Below are 14,327 nucleotides of genomic sequence, written 5' to 3'. Positions count from 1 at the left end.
CTGTCAGGAAAAAGTTTTTCAGCCAGCAGGTGGTTGGGAACAAGATCCCCAGAGAAGTGGTCATTGTACCAAGTCTGCCAGAGTTCAAGACTGCTCTCAGACACATGGTGTAATTGTTGGACTGTCTTGTGCAGGACCAGGAGTTGGACTTCGATGATCCTAGTGAGTCCTTTCCAATCCATGAAATTCTATGATATCATTATGCATACTTTCTCTGCTCTTCAAACCCTTCCTTCAGTTACAAAACATACTGTATCAAGTGATCATGTCTACGCAATAAGCTGGTCTTGTCTGGGATATAAGTTCCTGGCATAGCTAAGTGCCTCCCGTGAGATTTTACACTGAGAGTCCTACAGGTCACCATACAGCATTTTGTATGTCCCACAGAACCAAGTTTAAGGCTTCTGGCCATTTCAGATTAGTGGATTGACATACTTTTACTAATTTTTAACATTGTATTAATTCTCTCTACATTTCATGAACACCGTGGGTGATAAGGTATATGTAATTTCCTCTCAATCTCCAAAGACTTACACAGTTTGTTGATCATATTTGCTGTAAAACGAGCACCTCTGTCTCAATAATTCAATTTACTCTGTTATCCCATATTCAGATATAACTTCATTTAGCAAGGCTTTTACTACTCGTGTGTCAACCCTTCTTTTGGAAAAGATTTTGCCCAGCCTGACAGATAATCTACTATGACTACCAAGTAACCCAATGGTCTCAGAGCTCAGAGCGATACTTGAGAATTTCTGGCAAGCTGAGAAGTTATTTGTGATTCATTCTGCAGCAGCAAAAATTCCTGGAGCCACCCATACTTCCTGTACTTGCTCAGCTATTGCTTCCATCCCTCTATGGGCTTTCTCATGAAATTATCTAGTCACGGTGATTAAATATTTCTTTGGCAGAATTGGTTTTATTCCACCTGACCATATTCCATCATTATTTTGAGTTGCCTCTCACTTTTCCCTCTGGCTTTTCTGTTGAGCAGTCAGTCATGCTCATACATAGTCTTCTTGTGTCTCAAATGCCATATCACCCACAGTGTTCATGAAATGTAGAGAGAATGAATACAATATGGTCACAATCATGGTCAGTTGGCGTTATATTACCAAATATACCCCTCCTTTTTATTCAAATTTGGGTCAGTTATTCCAAATCCCAATCCATAGTTGTAGTTTTTAATCTTTTTGAGTGAAGAAAAGTGATAAAGGAGATACCAATAAGGATTAATAACATTTTTCATTATTTCAATATAATTTTTCATTATTTCATTATCTCATTTCAACATTATTTTTAGTATTTGACACAAATCTCTTTGTAAGCACTGTAGTGAACTTCAGTGGTTTTGAGACATTTATAATTTTTTATGCTTGAAATAATAGTAAGGCAAAAAAGTCTTCCATTCATTTAAATTTGCATCAACTCTGTTCAGTAAGACTGAATTTTTGTAGGGGACTTTTTCAATCAAATATTATTCTTCTTCGGTTTAGTACTGCAAATGACACATAATATAGGACAGACACAATACAAGATTAAAAGCATTATTAAATGTTTTTATTTTTACAGTAGGTATAGAAATCAATCACTTAAAATGAAAAAGGCTACTTACGGGCAAATTGCAAAAGTGGTTGTGGATGTTTATCACCTGTCTCATTTGCAACTGAAAAAAGAAAATACAAAGAAAAAAATCAATAAACTTTAATGTTACATTAAGATTAATTATAATATCAATTTTTATGGGTATATAGGTGTCTTACTTTAAGACAATAAAGAGGTAAGCACTCTAAAATTACTATTTTTAGTTTCAACCAATCATAATAGTTTCCACCATTAAGAAATTAATATGAGTAGATATAAGTGAAAAAATAAGTTTAATAACAATCAAAACAGCAACAGGCAAAAAAAAAAAAAACCAGTAAATAATCACTAGATACAAAATAGTTAAATTTCACAAACTCATGGAAATGAATGGTGGGGTAACCCTTCCTTCCAAGATGACAATCCCCACAGACTCTCGTGTCACTTGAAAGACAAAGGAAAAATGGCAACCAAATCGACTGTGCAGTCTGGAGACAAAGGGGGGGAAAAAGATGATGGACAAAAAGAGCCATCCCATGAAGGCAGAGTTTACAAAGCAGTTCTAGTGGCAGATGGGAGCTGCCAGACTGTATGGAGTCAGCTCTGCTGCCCACTGCTTCCTGCTGGCTCCCACTGATGCTGCTGTCCTCCCTGTCGCGGGGGAAGAACTGGCCTACAGGCACAGACTTGGATAGGCCCAGCCCCAGGGACCAGCTCAAGCTTCACACTGCTCATAGATTTTGCAAAGTTCTCTCTGAAACAGTTTTTGATTGTGAAATGCAGGTTTTTCAGGTGGCTATTGTTGCCAGTCCAAAGCAACCTATTCCAAAGCAGAGCCTTCAGCAAACACTGCCAGGAGAGAGAGAGATACTCTCTGCTTTCAGCCTCAGACTTAAAAGGGGACCATGGCAACACCCCCATCACCATCCTGGTTCCATTTCTGTCTGCAGGCTCTTAAAGAGATTGTAATAATTTTTGGGCACAATACGGAATGCAGTAACATTTCAGATTACCCACAAGAATAGGAGAAAAGACTGCTCACAGTAACATCAGTTGCATTAATGAGTACGGCAAGAAAAAAAGTAAGATTATTGCACCTATATAAATTTAATGTTCCAGTAAATTTTGGGAGCCCAGAGGTTGATTTAATAGCAAATTAAATTAAATTCCTGTGCAAAGGAATCCTCTGACCTTTAGAACTGCATATAGATATCACCTAGGATAAAAACAATTCTGTACAAATCCTGCTTTTTTTTCTGCCTCAGATTCATATTGGCATAGCTCAACATTGCTGGGACCCCACTGGTACACAGTTAGTCTAGAGCATAAAAAACTCTGAAATTCTCCCAGTATTAAACTACAGCTGAAAAAAGAGAGTTTTCAAGGAGAGTATCCATGACTTTTTTTTTTGTAGCTAAAATAATCATGAGGAATAATACTGATAGGCACATAGGGAAGAGAGAACAAGTGCACACGAAAACTTTGCAAATTCTTTGCTTTCTTTGAAAATCCTGTTTTCTAGACCAACTAAGCTAAGAAAATCCATAAAAGCATGCAAAAGATCAGAACTGAGACTCACAGGTTCCTAGCAAGATAACATCAAGTAAACAGTGATGGACCTTTTGAAGTCAGAAAAGACACTGATAAAATTCAATTTTTCTGTCAAGGCTTAAAACAGTCAGTTTAAATTTGGCATTATTTACAACCCATATCCACTGTCACTGCAGCTTTCTTACTTGCTCTTCAATCTCTAGCTGCTGATTAAGATGGCTCTAGCACCCACTTTGGTGAATAGAGGTACTTTTAACAAATCACTGGCTCATTTTGCTCCATTAGCCAGCAGATGGTAGCCTTAAGACACTGGATGCCTATATCAGCCTAGGGAACTTGCCAGGCTGGCCAGAGCAAGGGCCTTGAGGTCCCTCAAGTCCTACAAAACATGGATCTCAATCCTACAAGACACGGATTAAGTTCATCACCGTGATGTGAAGCACAAACCCAAACTAAATAATCTCTTCTGGGACATTATATGCAGACATTGGAGTGATTGTACAGAGTTATGCTGGCCCACAGTCAGAACCAGCTCTGTTTCAGGAGATGGCATGGTGAAGTAGCATCCCTCCATGGGGCTGCTGTCAGAACAGTTGGATCCAGTGACGTTAAGAACCATGCCAGAAAATATTGCTATAGCAAATATGTAAAGCTCAGGCAGCTAGGCTCTCTCTTTAACTCAGGGACAACAGCTTGCAGGGGGTAGGCTGAGAGATCGCCAGCCAGACCAGCCTCTTCTGGGGTCCTAGGTATCGCTATCACAGCGGAGACTGGGCAAATTCATAATATGCACTGATGTCTTAATTGGAGCATCAAGTGAGCTATTAGATAGGCCTGCTAAGGGCCTTCTAACTGTGCTATTATTTGCTTTAGAGCAGTTCCTCCACTTTGGTGGCAGATGGCACTCTCTGGTCACCAGGGCCTTCAGGTGCACAGATCTTAACTTTGTGCCACCCTCCAGGTTGCTGCAACCAGAGTGCTTCATCTAGGATTTGTGTTTGGCAGCTCAGCTCCCAGATTCACAGAACCCAGCTCAATAGGTCTCAATAAGCCCTAAAAAAATAACATTTTCCAGTTACAGGATGCATAGGTTTGTTTTCAGTTGGCAGTGCTTTCCAATGACAACAGATGGTGCCATATATAGAGTAAAGCTCTTCCATCTAGAATATAGCCATGCAGAGCAAAAGTGAAATTATAACAGCAAAGCAACAATCAGGACAGAAACACAGGGGATGCTATACCTGCATTACTAGAAATAATCCTGGTACAATTGAGATAACTTCTGCCTGGAAATTATCCAGACCCAGTGCTGTGCAAGCATAGGAAAGGATTCAGAAGCAAAGATCATTTCTGTATTTGTTCACTGTGAAAATCTTAGAAGATTTTACTTGATGCAATTTTTACTGTGGAAATTCTGGATATTTATCCTATATATATGTAAGTAAGAATTTTTCTCCAGATGGCCTGAAATCTTCTCAACACTTTGTTTATTCAAGTTTATTAATAGTAATAAGTTTTTGGGTGAAACCAGGTATGAATAGGAAAAGAAGATTAATTTCTGACAAAAAAGTCACCAACCCACACCAAAGATGATTTTTAGTATTTTCAGAGATTTCCTGTAGCCTTGTCTCTTTAGATATGTTTATTCTCCATCCACACTCTACCCTTGTAGACTGAAGTCTAGTCTGGTTTTCATCTGATTAGATGAGACTATCAGCATAAAACCAGCAGATATTTACTTTATCTCCTAAATGGGTGACACCTTCCAACTTTCCTTGGACCATTTTCTAGGTTTTTTTTCTTAATACTCTGCACATATTGAAGTTTTTTTCCATTCCAGCCTGGGAGAAAATAAATCTCACTGAATTTGAGTAATTGCAGCAAAGTGCAAGTAGTTTGTAAATAACCGCTGTTCCTTCAGAAAGACAGCCTTTACAGGCAGGAGACATCATCCTGTCATCAATCCACTACAGGAAAATATTCACATGCTCTCTGTACTTTCCTGCCTAAGTAGACAACAAAATACTAGGCTAATCCAAATTTCTTCCATTTCAAAAGTGTTATGGTGTATCATAACTGCCTGGAAAGTTCAAAAGCCTCAAACTGCAATTATTAAAATAACTTCATGGGTTCTTTGATTAACACAGATCACTCATATTCAAATTCACTATATGCCCACTTTATAGGCAGGTTCCTTTTTTTAGTGATCATCCTATTAAATTATTTCCTACACCTTGACACCATTTTCTACAGACGGTATCCATTTTACCAGTATGCCACCTCAGTTAATTTAGCTTTCAAATAACCTTTGTCTATCTCCTAGCACAATGCAAGAAAAAGCATACCACTTCATAGCATTGATTCATCAACACTGACGGACAATAACAAATAATCTATATTTTGCCATTAAGCAGCTGTGAGTCTGTAACAAGAATGTCAGTTGTTTTTCACCCACCAGTAAAATATGTTTTTCAAGGAGACTTCTTTCTTTAATCTGTCAAAGGGCAGATAACTATAAATTTCACACTTTTAGTAAATTGGTCAGTGCTAGGAAGAGGAAAAATACATTAGACAAGGCAAGAGCACAGATACATAAATGAATTTACATTGAATACACAATCTAGATAAACTCTTCAGTAATATCACCTCTGAAAAATCCAGCAGCTTTTTCTCTAAAAGACTATGACATTAGATGTTTTATAAACGTACCAAACACAATCATAAAAGTAGATTTCTTCCCAGGCTTACACATCTTACGTTATGAGATCTTGCCAAAACCTGTTTGCAGCGTCAGTTATGGCCTATCATTTAATTTGTTTCACTTTCCATAAATTTGTTCTTGCACAAGAAATCTTTTTAAACTGGAGGTTTTTGGAAGTTTTTTTCTGTTGATTAATCCTCCTCTAGTTTGGTCATGGAAAAACTGAATTTTCTCCTTCCACCATCTTTTTGTGGACTGAACACACCATGACCATTCAGTCTTGCCTCAGAGAATGGATATCTTCATATCTCCTTTCCATCTTTATTGAACTTCTTCAGTGTCAATTCATTTTCCCACAGATACCATATGCAAACACCCAAGGTAACTTGTTCTTGCCTGGTCACACATTAGTGGATGGCTGTGACACATCCCTCACACGGACTCTCACATAGAGCAAGCCCTCCTCAGTTCCCTGATGCAGGGCCCAGGCAAGATCGACCTTTTTCAGCGCTGCAGAATTCCATCTGAGAACACATAAATCTGTGAAGGCCAATCTTCTCCCCAAGTCAGAGAAAAGGAAAGGTGAAGGCATGTGAAGAAAGCAACAGGGCAGCACCAAGGTCAGTGAAGAAGGAGGGGCCAAAGCCAAAGGAAAGAAGGACAGGATACGGTTTCAGATCTGAAAACCTTTTGCAAGCCAAGGTGAGACTATAATACACCAGATTATGTCCCTGTAATTCATAAAGTGCATGGAGGGATGCAACATTCATCCACAGCTCAGAAAAGAACTGGAGAATATAGATCTTGAAAGAAGCTGCAATCTGACTTGAACAGAGATAGGAGAAGGGAACTTTTGCTTTTAGAGATAGAAGAAGAGAATCTTTGATTTCAAAGACAGAAGAGAATTTTTGCTTCTACACTAGAATAGCTCATCCTTAAATTACACCCCATTAGCCCAAATGGCCCTCAAGAGCAGTTGTGGGGAAAAACTAAGTCAATGGGAGGGACTTTCACCCTGCAAGCAGGTTTTTTCTGGGCTGACTTTTAGCCATGAACTTAAAACCATGAGTAAACTGTTTCCTGTGGCATGACAAAAGAGATTCCTATCCATAAATGAAGGAAGATTCTTTTTAGAAGTGGTAAAATGACTGATAATCATAGGATTTGTCTATTTACATTGTCAGTGGGAAGGAAAGAGGGGCTGGGGGGAGAACAGTGTTCTAAAGGTTCATTTAGTTCTTATCATTATTCTAATAGTTCTGTTAATAAAGTTTTCATTACACCCTTTAAAGTTATGAGCCTGTTTTGCTCCTAAAGTATTTTCTCCTAAACCTTAGCTCAACCCCATGAGCTTTAGTTTAACTGGTCTTTTTCCCTCCTCTGCTCCAATTATAGCAGAGGAAGATGAGTAGATAATTTTCGAGAGTACAGTGGCATTTGGCCAGCAGTCAACCCACTGCAGCTACCATGGCTTCCAGCTCACTTGTATTAGAAAACACATCTTATAAACCAATAGTACTGTAATTAGACACATGGAAGTTTTATCAGACTGTGGTATACCTTTGGACTGGCATACCCTTGAAAACAACCTTTGCTTTTTCACCCACTCTTCCATTTCTCATCATGTTCACTCAACTTGTAGCATTTGAATTGAAATACAGTCATCAAGCGTTTTTATGTCTCTCTCACATTGCACCTCTTGCCCTTTTTTAGTTATACTTCCCCTATACAAAGACCCAGGTACATTCCTGCATAGCTGAGATATTAAGAAAGGTTTCCTGCCAGACCATCCAGTCATGCTTCCACCATCCCAGACTGTCACTACTGGGACTGAAGCCCCTTTGCAGCAGATGGCTCCAGTGAACTGACTCGACTCCTTAAATACACAACACTGACACTGTCAGACAATTTTTTCCTTACCCATTCAACCCTAGGTTTACCATAGCAAAGTCCCAGATGTCTACTAATTTAGTAAAATAAGTAATTTAATCATGGTGCAGCAATACAATAAAAGCCTAAAGTAGGTGTCTCCAGGGAGGGATCCTGAACAAAGAAATCCTCAAGCTTTTATACTGTCAGAGACTGGAAAATGTAATCAGTTTTGAGATATCTTGGGAGCTTGGAATATGTGGTTGGATGTTGGGTTAACAGATGTTGGTGTAAGGAAAGAGTTAAACAAAGGATGACAGCAGCAGCACCAGCAGCAGGTCTCTCTGACACAGTGTGTACCTGAGACAGAACTGAACGACTCAGTTACTACAACAACAGACACACATTCTTCATGCTCCTTTACCACAGCTTTGGAGAGAACAACGGAAAATATCAAGAGGACAGATTTATTATAGGACTGTAACCACCTCTGTAAGCTGTAATCAAAAATAAAACCTGTTAGTAGTAAAGATGTATATACACTGATGCTTCTAATAAGCCTTAGATTCACTCAGATTCGCTCTCTCTCTGATGGTGGGTCTCATCTCCTCATGTAGCACAGTTGGGGGTGGGTCCAGCCTTGCCCTGGTGAGGAGGTAGTCCCCTTCCCCTCATACCCCTCAGCCCCACAGTGCCACTGGAGGCTGTCCCCATTTTAACCCAGTCCCTGAATGGCCAAGAGACCCTAAGTCCCACTTGGGAAGAAGGTCCCACGATGGTCCAAGGCCTTAGGAAGCCTGATCACAAGGCAAGCATGTAACCTTACCTTCACCTTAGAGCTTTATATTGCTGGAACTCAGGAGCTGGCAGCTATGTCTGTTTTTCTAAATCTTTCCTGTCTTTCTGTTCTTCTCTCTTTCTTCTTCTTTCTTCTCACGGAATGTAACACCAAATGGGTTGCAAGGTTTTCTATATTCCATGGGCTGTCTATGCTGTGATAAGTGACATTATATAATATTTACTCTTTTGCCAATATTAATTTTCTATAGTTTGCCCATAAACTTCTGTGTACTTTTTACCTTTTGAGAATATTTGGTTGGAATTTTCTCCTTTGCATCTACCCAGAGCAAAAGAACCTTGGTTTAGCCCTAGGTTTGAGTGACTGGGATATAACATACAAACTTTACAGTCTGTGAGCCCATTCCAATATTGATATTTATTCTGCAGACTTCTCATCTTCATTGGCTCTTGAAGTGTCTCTGGGTGACCAGACATCCCTCTCCATGGCCAGCATGACAGATTGTTAGGCAAAGGGTTAGAACCAGTTAACTTGCTAGTTAACAGGTAACAGTAAGCTTGTTGCCTGGGGCTCCCACCTTTTACCTGCTCCCAGGACACAACCTGAATCTTGCATTTTAGCTGCACTTTGAGCTACCTGCAGTGGGTATAGTCCTCAGCAGAAAGACTATTTTGCCCATCTGGAAGAAAGGATGCAGAACAAAAATCAAGTGTTTGTGCCATTTCCTATATTGCTCCATAAGCAATTGCTGTCACAGGATGCCCAGATACAGAGTCTGATTGATGCAGACTTGAATGAAGTGCATGAGGAAATATGAGTGAAAATCTGTAGAAGTGCCTTTCTTCAGTACTTTCCTTGAGACTTCCTTCCCTTCCCTGCTGCAGCAGATTCCAGAGGGGACGAGGATGGAGAGCTCTGTAATGTTCCGTGAGAAGGCATTCCTTTGGTCTCACCAGAGCTCTCCAGATAAAAAAGCTTTGGACAGTCCTCCAGGGACTGGTGATTCTTCTTATCTCCAGCAGTCTTGTCCAGCCTTCTTCCCTCAGCCCCCTCCAAGTAATACCACCAGCTCCCCAAGGACTTCCTTTCAGATATCTACAGGCTTCTCCCAGCCCAGCTTTGACAGTGGGACAAGTGGAGGATGCTTTTGTCCTACCCCAGACAGGCCAGGAACTGCTGTATTGCAGGGTGGTGGCGCTGAGATATGGGGGTGATGGGGCCCACCATGCCCAGCCCTACCCACTAGCTCTGTACCCAGTGTCCTTTAGAGCCTTTGGGGAGGCTCAGGGGGCCCAGGATGCTGCCCCTGCTCTTGATTGCCATGGACCAGGCACAGCTGCTGGGCAGCCCTGATGCATCCTCTGCCACCTGGCTCTCAAGCACCAACCAATGCTGTTACTCATCTCTCAGGCCACAGCAGAACCCAACCCTGTATCCCAGAGACTACCCATAACAGCAGACCCCTCTCTCCATCAGAGCCAACCTCCCTGAGACCACAAAGGACTTGATCTGCCTGGACACAAAGGACACAAATCTGCCTTTTCCTAGAGCACAAGGGGACTGATTTTTGGCAACTATAGTTTGGTGGAAAGCCAAAGTTTAACCAGAGTCATAGGTGTGGATGTGTGGTGCCAATGGACCACCATGGATTTTGCACAGGTTTGGAAAACAAGTGAGAGGAGACAGAACTGGTGAGGTGGAAAGGTCAGTCATTTTCAGACCTTAAACCTTTAGATTTGTGCCCAAAGGACACCAGTTCACAAGGAACTTGTTCACTTGATTGTCTGATTTATGAAATCTGGACATGCATTCAAGGCTTAGTTTGAATCCCATCACAACCTTTAAAACACCTCTTTTATCCATGAACTTATGCTTTATGAGATAAGCTTGCATAAGTCTTACCAACTCCAAATAAGCACAAATTCCTTTGATAAAAATGACCTGCTGTGATGGCTGAGCAATCATAGTTAAATTATACCAGCACTTACATATAGTAAGTGCCATTTGCAAAAGCAGTGGCATGCTTTGCTGTGGATATGCAAGGTAACAGCTCAGATGCAGAGGGGGTGCAAACCCACCACCCGATGCTACAAGCTGCATTTTGAGACAGATAAGGAAGAAGGACAACAAGAAGCAGACCCTGCAAAGTGGGGTGGCGCTGTCTATCATGCTAATTTCCTCCCTTACTCAACTTGCTCAGGTGTAAAACTTCTCCCCTGTCCCCAGAGAGGTTATCAGGATATTCACATTCATACATAGGCCTGAAGATATTCACATCCTTACTCAACTTGCTCAGGTGTAAAACTTCTCCCCTGTCCCCAGAGAGGTTATCAGGATATTCACATTCATACATAGGCCTGAAGATATTCACATTCATACATATGCCTGAAGATATTCATCCCTTCCAATGGGGCATGATTGGCTCAAGTACCCTGATGTGAGAGGCATCTGTCATGACTTAGAAGGTGTCATAAACCATTAAAGACCCTCAAAGTGCCCCCTGACTCATTTCTGGGGCCTTCCACCAGAGGACTGTACATGATCCACAGTTTTACTTCAGACAGTGTAAAACTTTCCCTCCAAGGGAGATACCTGGGCATTCCCACTTGAACCTGAGTGAATATTAACCCACTGAACTTTGTGTTTTGCAAGCTTTCCCCAACCCCAATAAATCAAGCCTGAAACCATCACTTTGACCAATGGACATCAAAATTCCAAAAATTAAATCTCATCACTGGATCCACAGGTGATATCTTTCTACTCTTACCTTTTCTTTCCCTTTCTTTTTCTCTGTACTGGTTTCAAGGCCAAATGTCAGCCAAGGAAGGTACAAACCTTCCTGGAATGGAAGGACAATCTGTCCCTCTAAATTATTGTAACTTTGAAATTATGGAGCTTCCTGTCAAAAATGTAGGAAAAAGAAATAACGGTTCTTTATTATTTATACATGTATATATACCAGAAGAGAACAAACAACAACACAATAACAGAAGTTCCCCCACCTGCTGAGGTGTAATTATGGCCATGGCTGGCAGGGGAAGCTGTTGGCTCAGGTAAGGCAGAAGGCTCTACTGAGTCCCCCAAGGCCAGCACAGGGGGCTTGGCAACCTCCTTAGGTGGTGGTGGCTTGTGCAAAGGGGAAGAAGGGAAACTGCTCTTTTTGTAAACTTCTGGGTCTCAGGGTACCAGCAGCTGGCAGAAGTGGTGAGAGCATTGGATCCTAGTGTCAAGATACAACCTAGCAATCTCCCAGGCCATGCACACATCCTCCACAACACATGCAACCATTCCCCCGATCCCAAATGAAAGGAAGCCAGCCTCAGCCCCATCCCTGTGGGGTCCCCAGCTGAATTTACACCTCCTGCATTATTCCCCAGACTTCAAGAGTCAGAGGGGAATAGTGACAACTCCCAGCACAAATGATCATGAGATACACTCCACTGCCATGAATCACCCCCCACCAACATCCTTATACATTTTCTTAAGTGATATTTTTCTGATTTTATACTGCCATATTTCTACAGATAATAACCAGAGGAATGGAATCCTTCCTTTCCATCGCAACCAAGTTTTTATAAAATAAACTCTATGAATATATATAGATATAGCTACAGGTAGATATAAACAATGGTCATTCAGTGTCATTTCACTCTAATCTGCCCCAAGGGGTCTATTAATAAGATCCCCAGTTACCCTGCCTTCAGGGATGAGTTGTAACAGGCTCAACACACATAAATCTCTGGGCCTGTCAGGGTCAAAAGAGAAGTGGCCAACCTTGTTGCCAGGCCACCATCTAGAATATTTGAAAAATCATGGAGATCAGAGGATATCCCTGAAGCCTGGAAGAGAGCAAATTACATACCCTTGTTTAAGAAAGGCCCCGAAGAGGAAACTACAGGTTCAATAGTCCTAATTTGCTCCTGGGAAGGTAACAGAACAAGTCCTGTTAGAAACTATTACAAAACAAATGATGCAGGTCATTGGGAAAATCCCAGCACAGGCTGGCTGAAGGGAAATCATAGCAGACTAATCTACCCTGATCCTCTGCTACAATGAAATTATGTTTTTCACCATGGCAGTACATGGTGGAAGCAGTGGGTGATGTTTACCTGGACCAGAAAAATGTTCAGTGCTGTTTTCCATCCCACAGCCTTCTCCTGGTAGAGCTGACAAGATACAGACTACATGACTGGTCTACAAGACAGATAAGAAATTTGCTCACAGGCCATACTGAGCTGGTGGGGATTAATGGTTTTTACTTGGGCTGGCAGCCTGTCACCAAGGAGGTCATCCTGTTATCAATATCAGGCCCCACAGTGTTCTGCAACATAGTACATGATCTGCATGATAAGACTGAAAGCACACACACCAAGTTGGCTAATGACACTAAACCGGGTAATGACATGGGCATGTTGGAAGGAAGAGCCACCTTACAGAGAGATGTGGACTGGCTGGAAAAGAAAAGAAAAAAAAAAAAAAAAAAAGAAACTCTCTGACCTGGGCACAGCTAAAAGAATGCTAGACCAGAAGTTCAGCCTCTGATATGTGTGCGGTTTGGGGTTTCCTGTTCATCAAAGGAACTGGCTTTCAAAATAAAGTATCCCGTAACCATCACAAAGCAACAAACCTTCTTAACCTGAAGTACCTGCCAGCTCTAATACAACATCCAATCAAATGATTCTCTAGCATGGGGAAAATGCAGCAACTCCAGAGCATTTATTAATAGATACTTGACAGTGATACAGTTGCATCCTCACTCAGCCAAACAAACACTTCTGCTGCCTGGAAATACAAGACTGATGGATTTATTACTCTATGTCAGTACTAACATACTAAGATACAAAAGAAGGTGATGGTTTGTGAAGGAAAGTCTTATTTTTAAGGATCACAGAGAAATAAGTGCTTGTATTCATACCTGACAGCAGAGCCTCAGCTGCCACTTCATTAGGAGCTTTTGTAAATGTCTTCTACTATGAAGACAGAAAGGGTCTGATAACTATCAACAACAGCATGCCTCTTTATGATCTTAGTGCAGCCAGGTGTAAACAAGCTGTTCCTGAAGAATTAAGAGAGCTAGAACCTTTGTATCCATAGTAAAGGTATCTTAGGCTATGTTTGCAGTGACAGGAATATTCAGAGGACAAAAAACCTAGCCTCAGTACTTTGCATTTGCCTCTTTTACTCCTGATTGCCCTGGATTGTTTTCAACTGCCCTGATTCTGCCCAATATGTGCCACAAAACAGAGCACAGGAGGTCATGCAGCATTAGATTGATTCCCTCAACAGCAGTTATAGCACAGATGTGCACACCTTCAGTCCAGCAGCCATTTCCACTGCATAACCCAATGCCATGGGAAGAGGCATTTCAAGGCTGGAGAGGAGCTACAGGAGTACAGCCTGAAAATAAATTTTCCAGCTGGGATACCTGACAGGAACTAGTACACTGTGTGGTGCCACAATTTCTCTCTTCCCTGGCCAAGAGGTTCATAAAGGAGAGATGTCACGGTATTGTCAGGCCAAAGTGCAAAACCTGGCTTCACTGATGGGTAGGGCAGCTAACTGGGCTTGAAGCAACTTGTCTTAGCAGCAAAGGCAGTTACCAGTGTCCTGGGCCTCATTAAGAGTTGTCAGCAGGTCAATAGAGGTGCTACTTCCCTACTATGCAGCACTGATCAGGTTACACTTGGAGTGCATCTAGGTCTACACTTCCTTGAGCAAGAGAGAGATGGAGACACTGGAGAGAGTCCACCCAAAGCCAACAAAGATAATTAAAGCACCTCATGGATTAAGCAAAGTCAAACAGCTGAGGCTCTTCAACCTGGA

At 41.4% G+C, this 14,327-nt stretch overlaps 1 protein-coding gene across 5 annotated transcripts in view; it reads right to left on the bottom strand.

Annotated features, from left to right (window-relative positions):
- The window catches only part of PDE1C (phosphodiesterase 1C), a 207,921-nt gene that overhangs the window by 183,669 nt on the left and 9,925 nt on the right, over positions 1-14,327 (bottom strand). For all 5 annotated transcript variants that reach the window (XM_015619318.2, XM_015619319.2, XM_033512002.1 and 2 more), the window contains exon 2: positions 1,616-1,666. In XM_015619318.2, the coding sequence (XP_015474804.1) occupies positions 1,616-1,666 (51 nt within the window). The remainder of the gene's footprint in view (positions 1-1,615; positions 1,667-14,327) is intronic.

This window comes from Parus major, chromosome 2 (genome assembly GCF_001522545.3).
Source record: "Parus major isolate Abel chromosome 2, Parus_major1.1, whole genome shotgun sequence".
Classification (NCBI taxonomy): domain Eukaryota; kingdom Metazoa; phylum Chordata; class Aves; order Passeriformes; family Paridae; genus Parus; species Parus major.
Note: the sequence above shows the minus strand (reverse complement) of the source record. Positions and strands in the feature narration are given on the sequence as shown.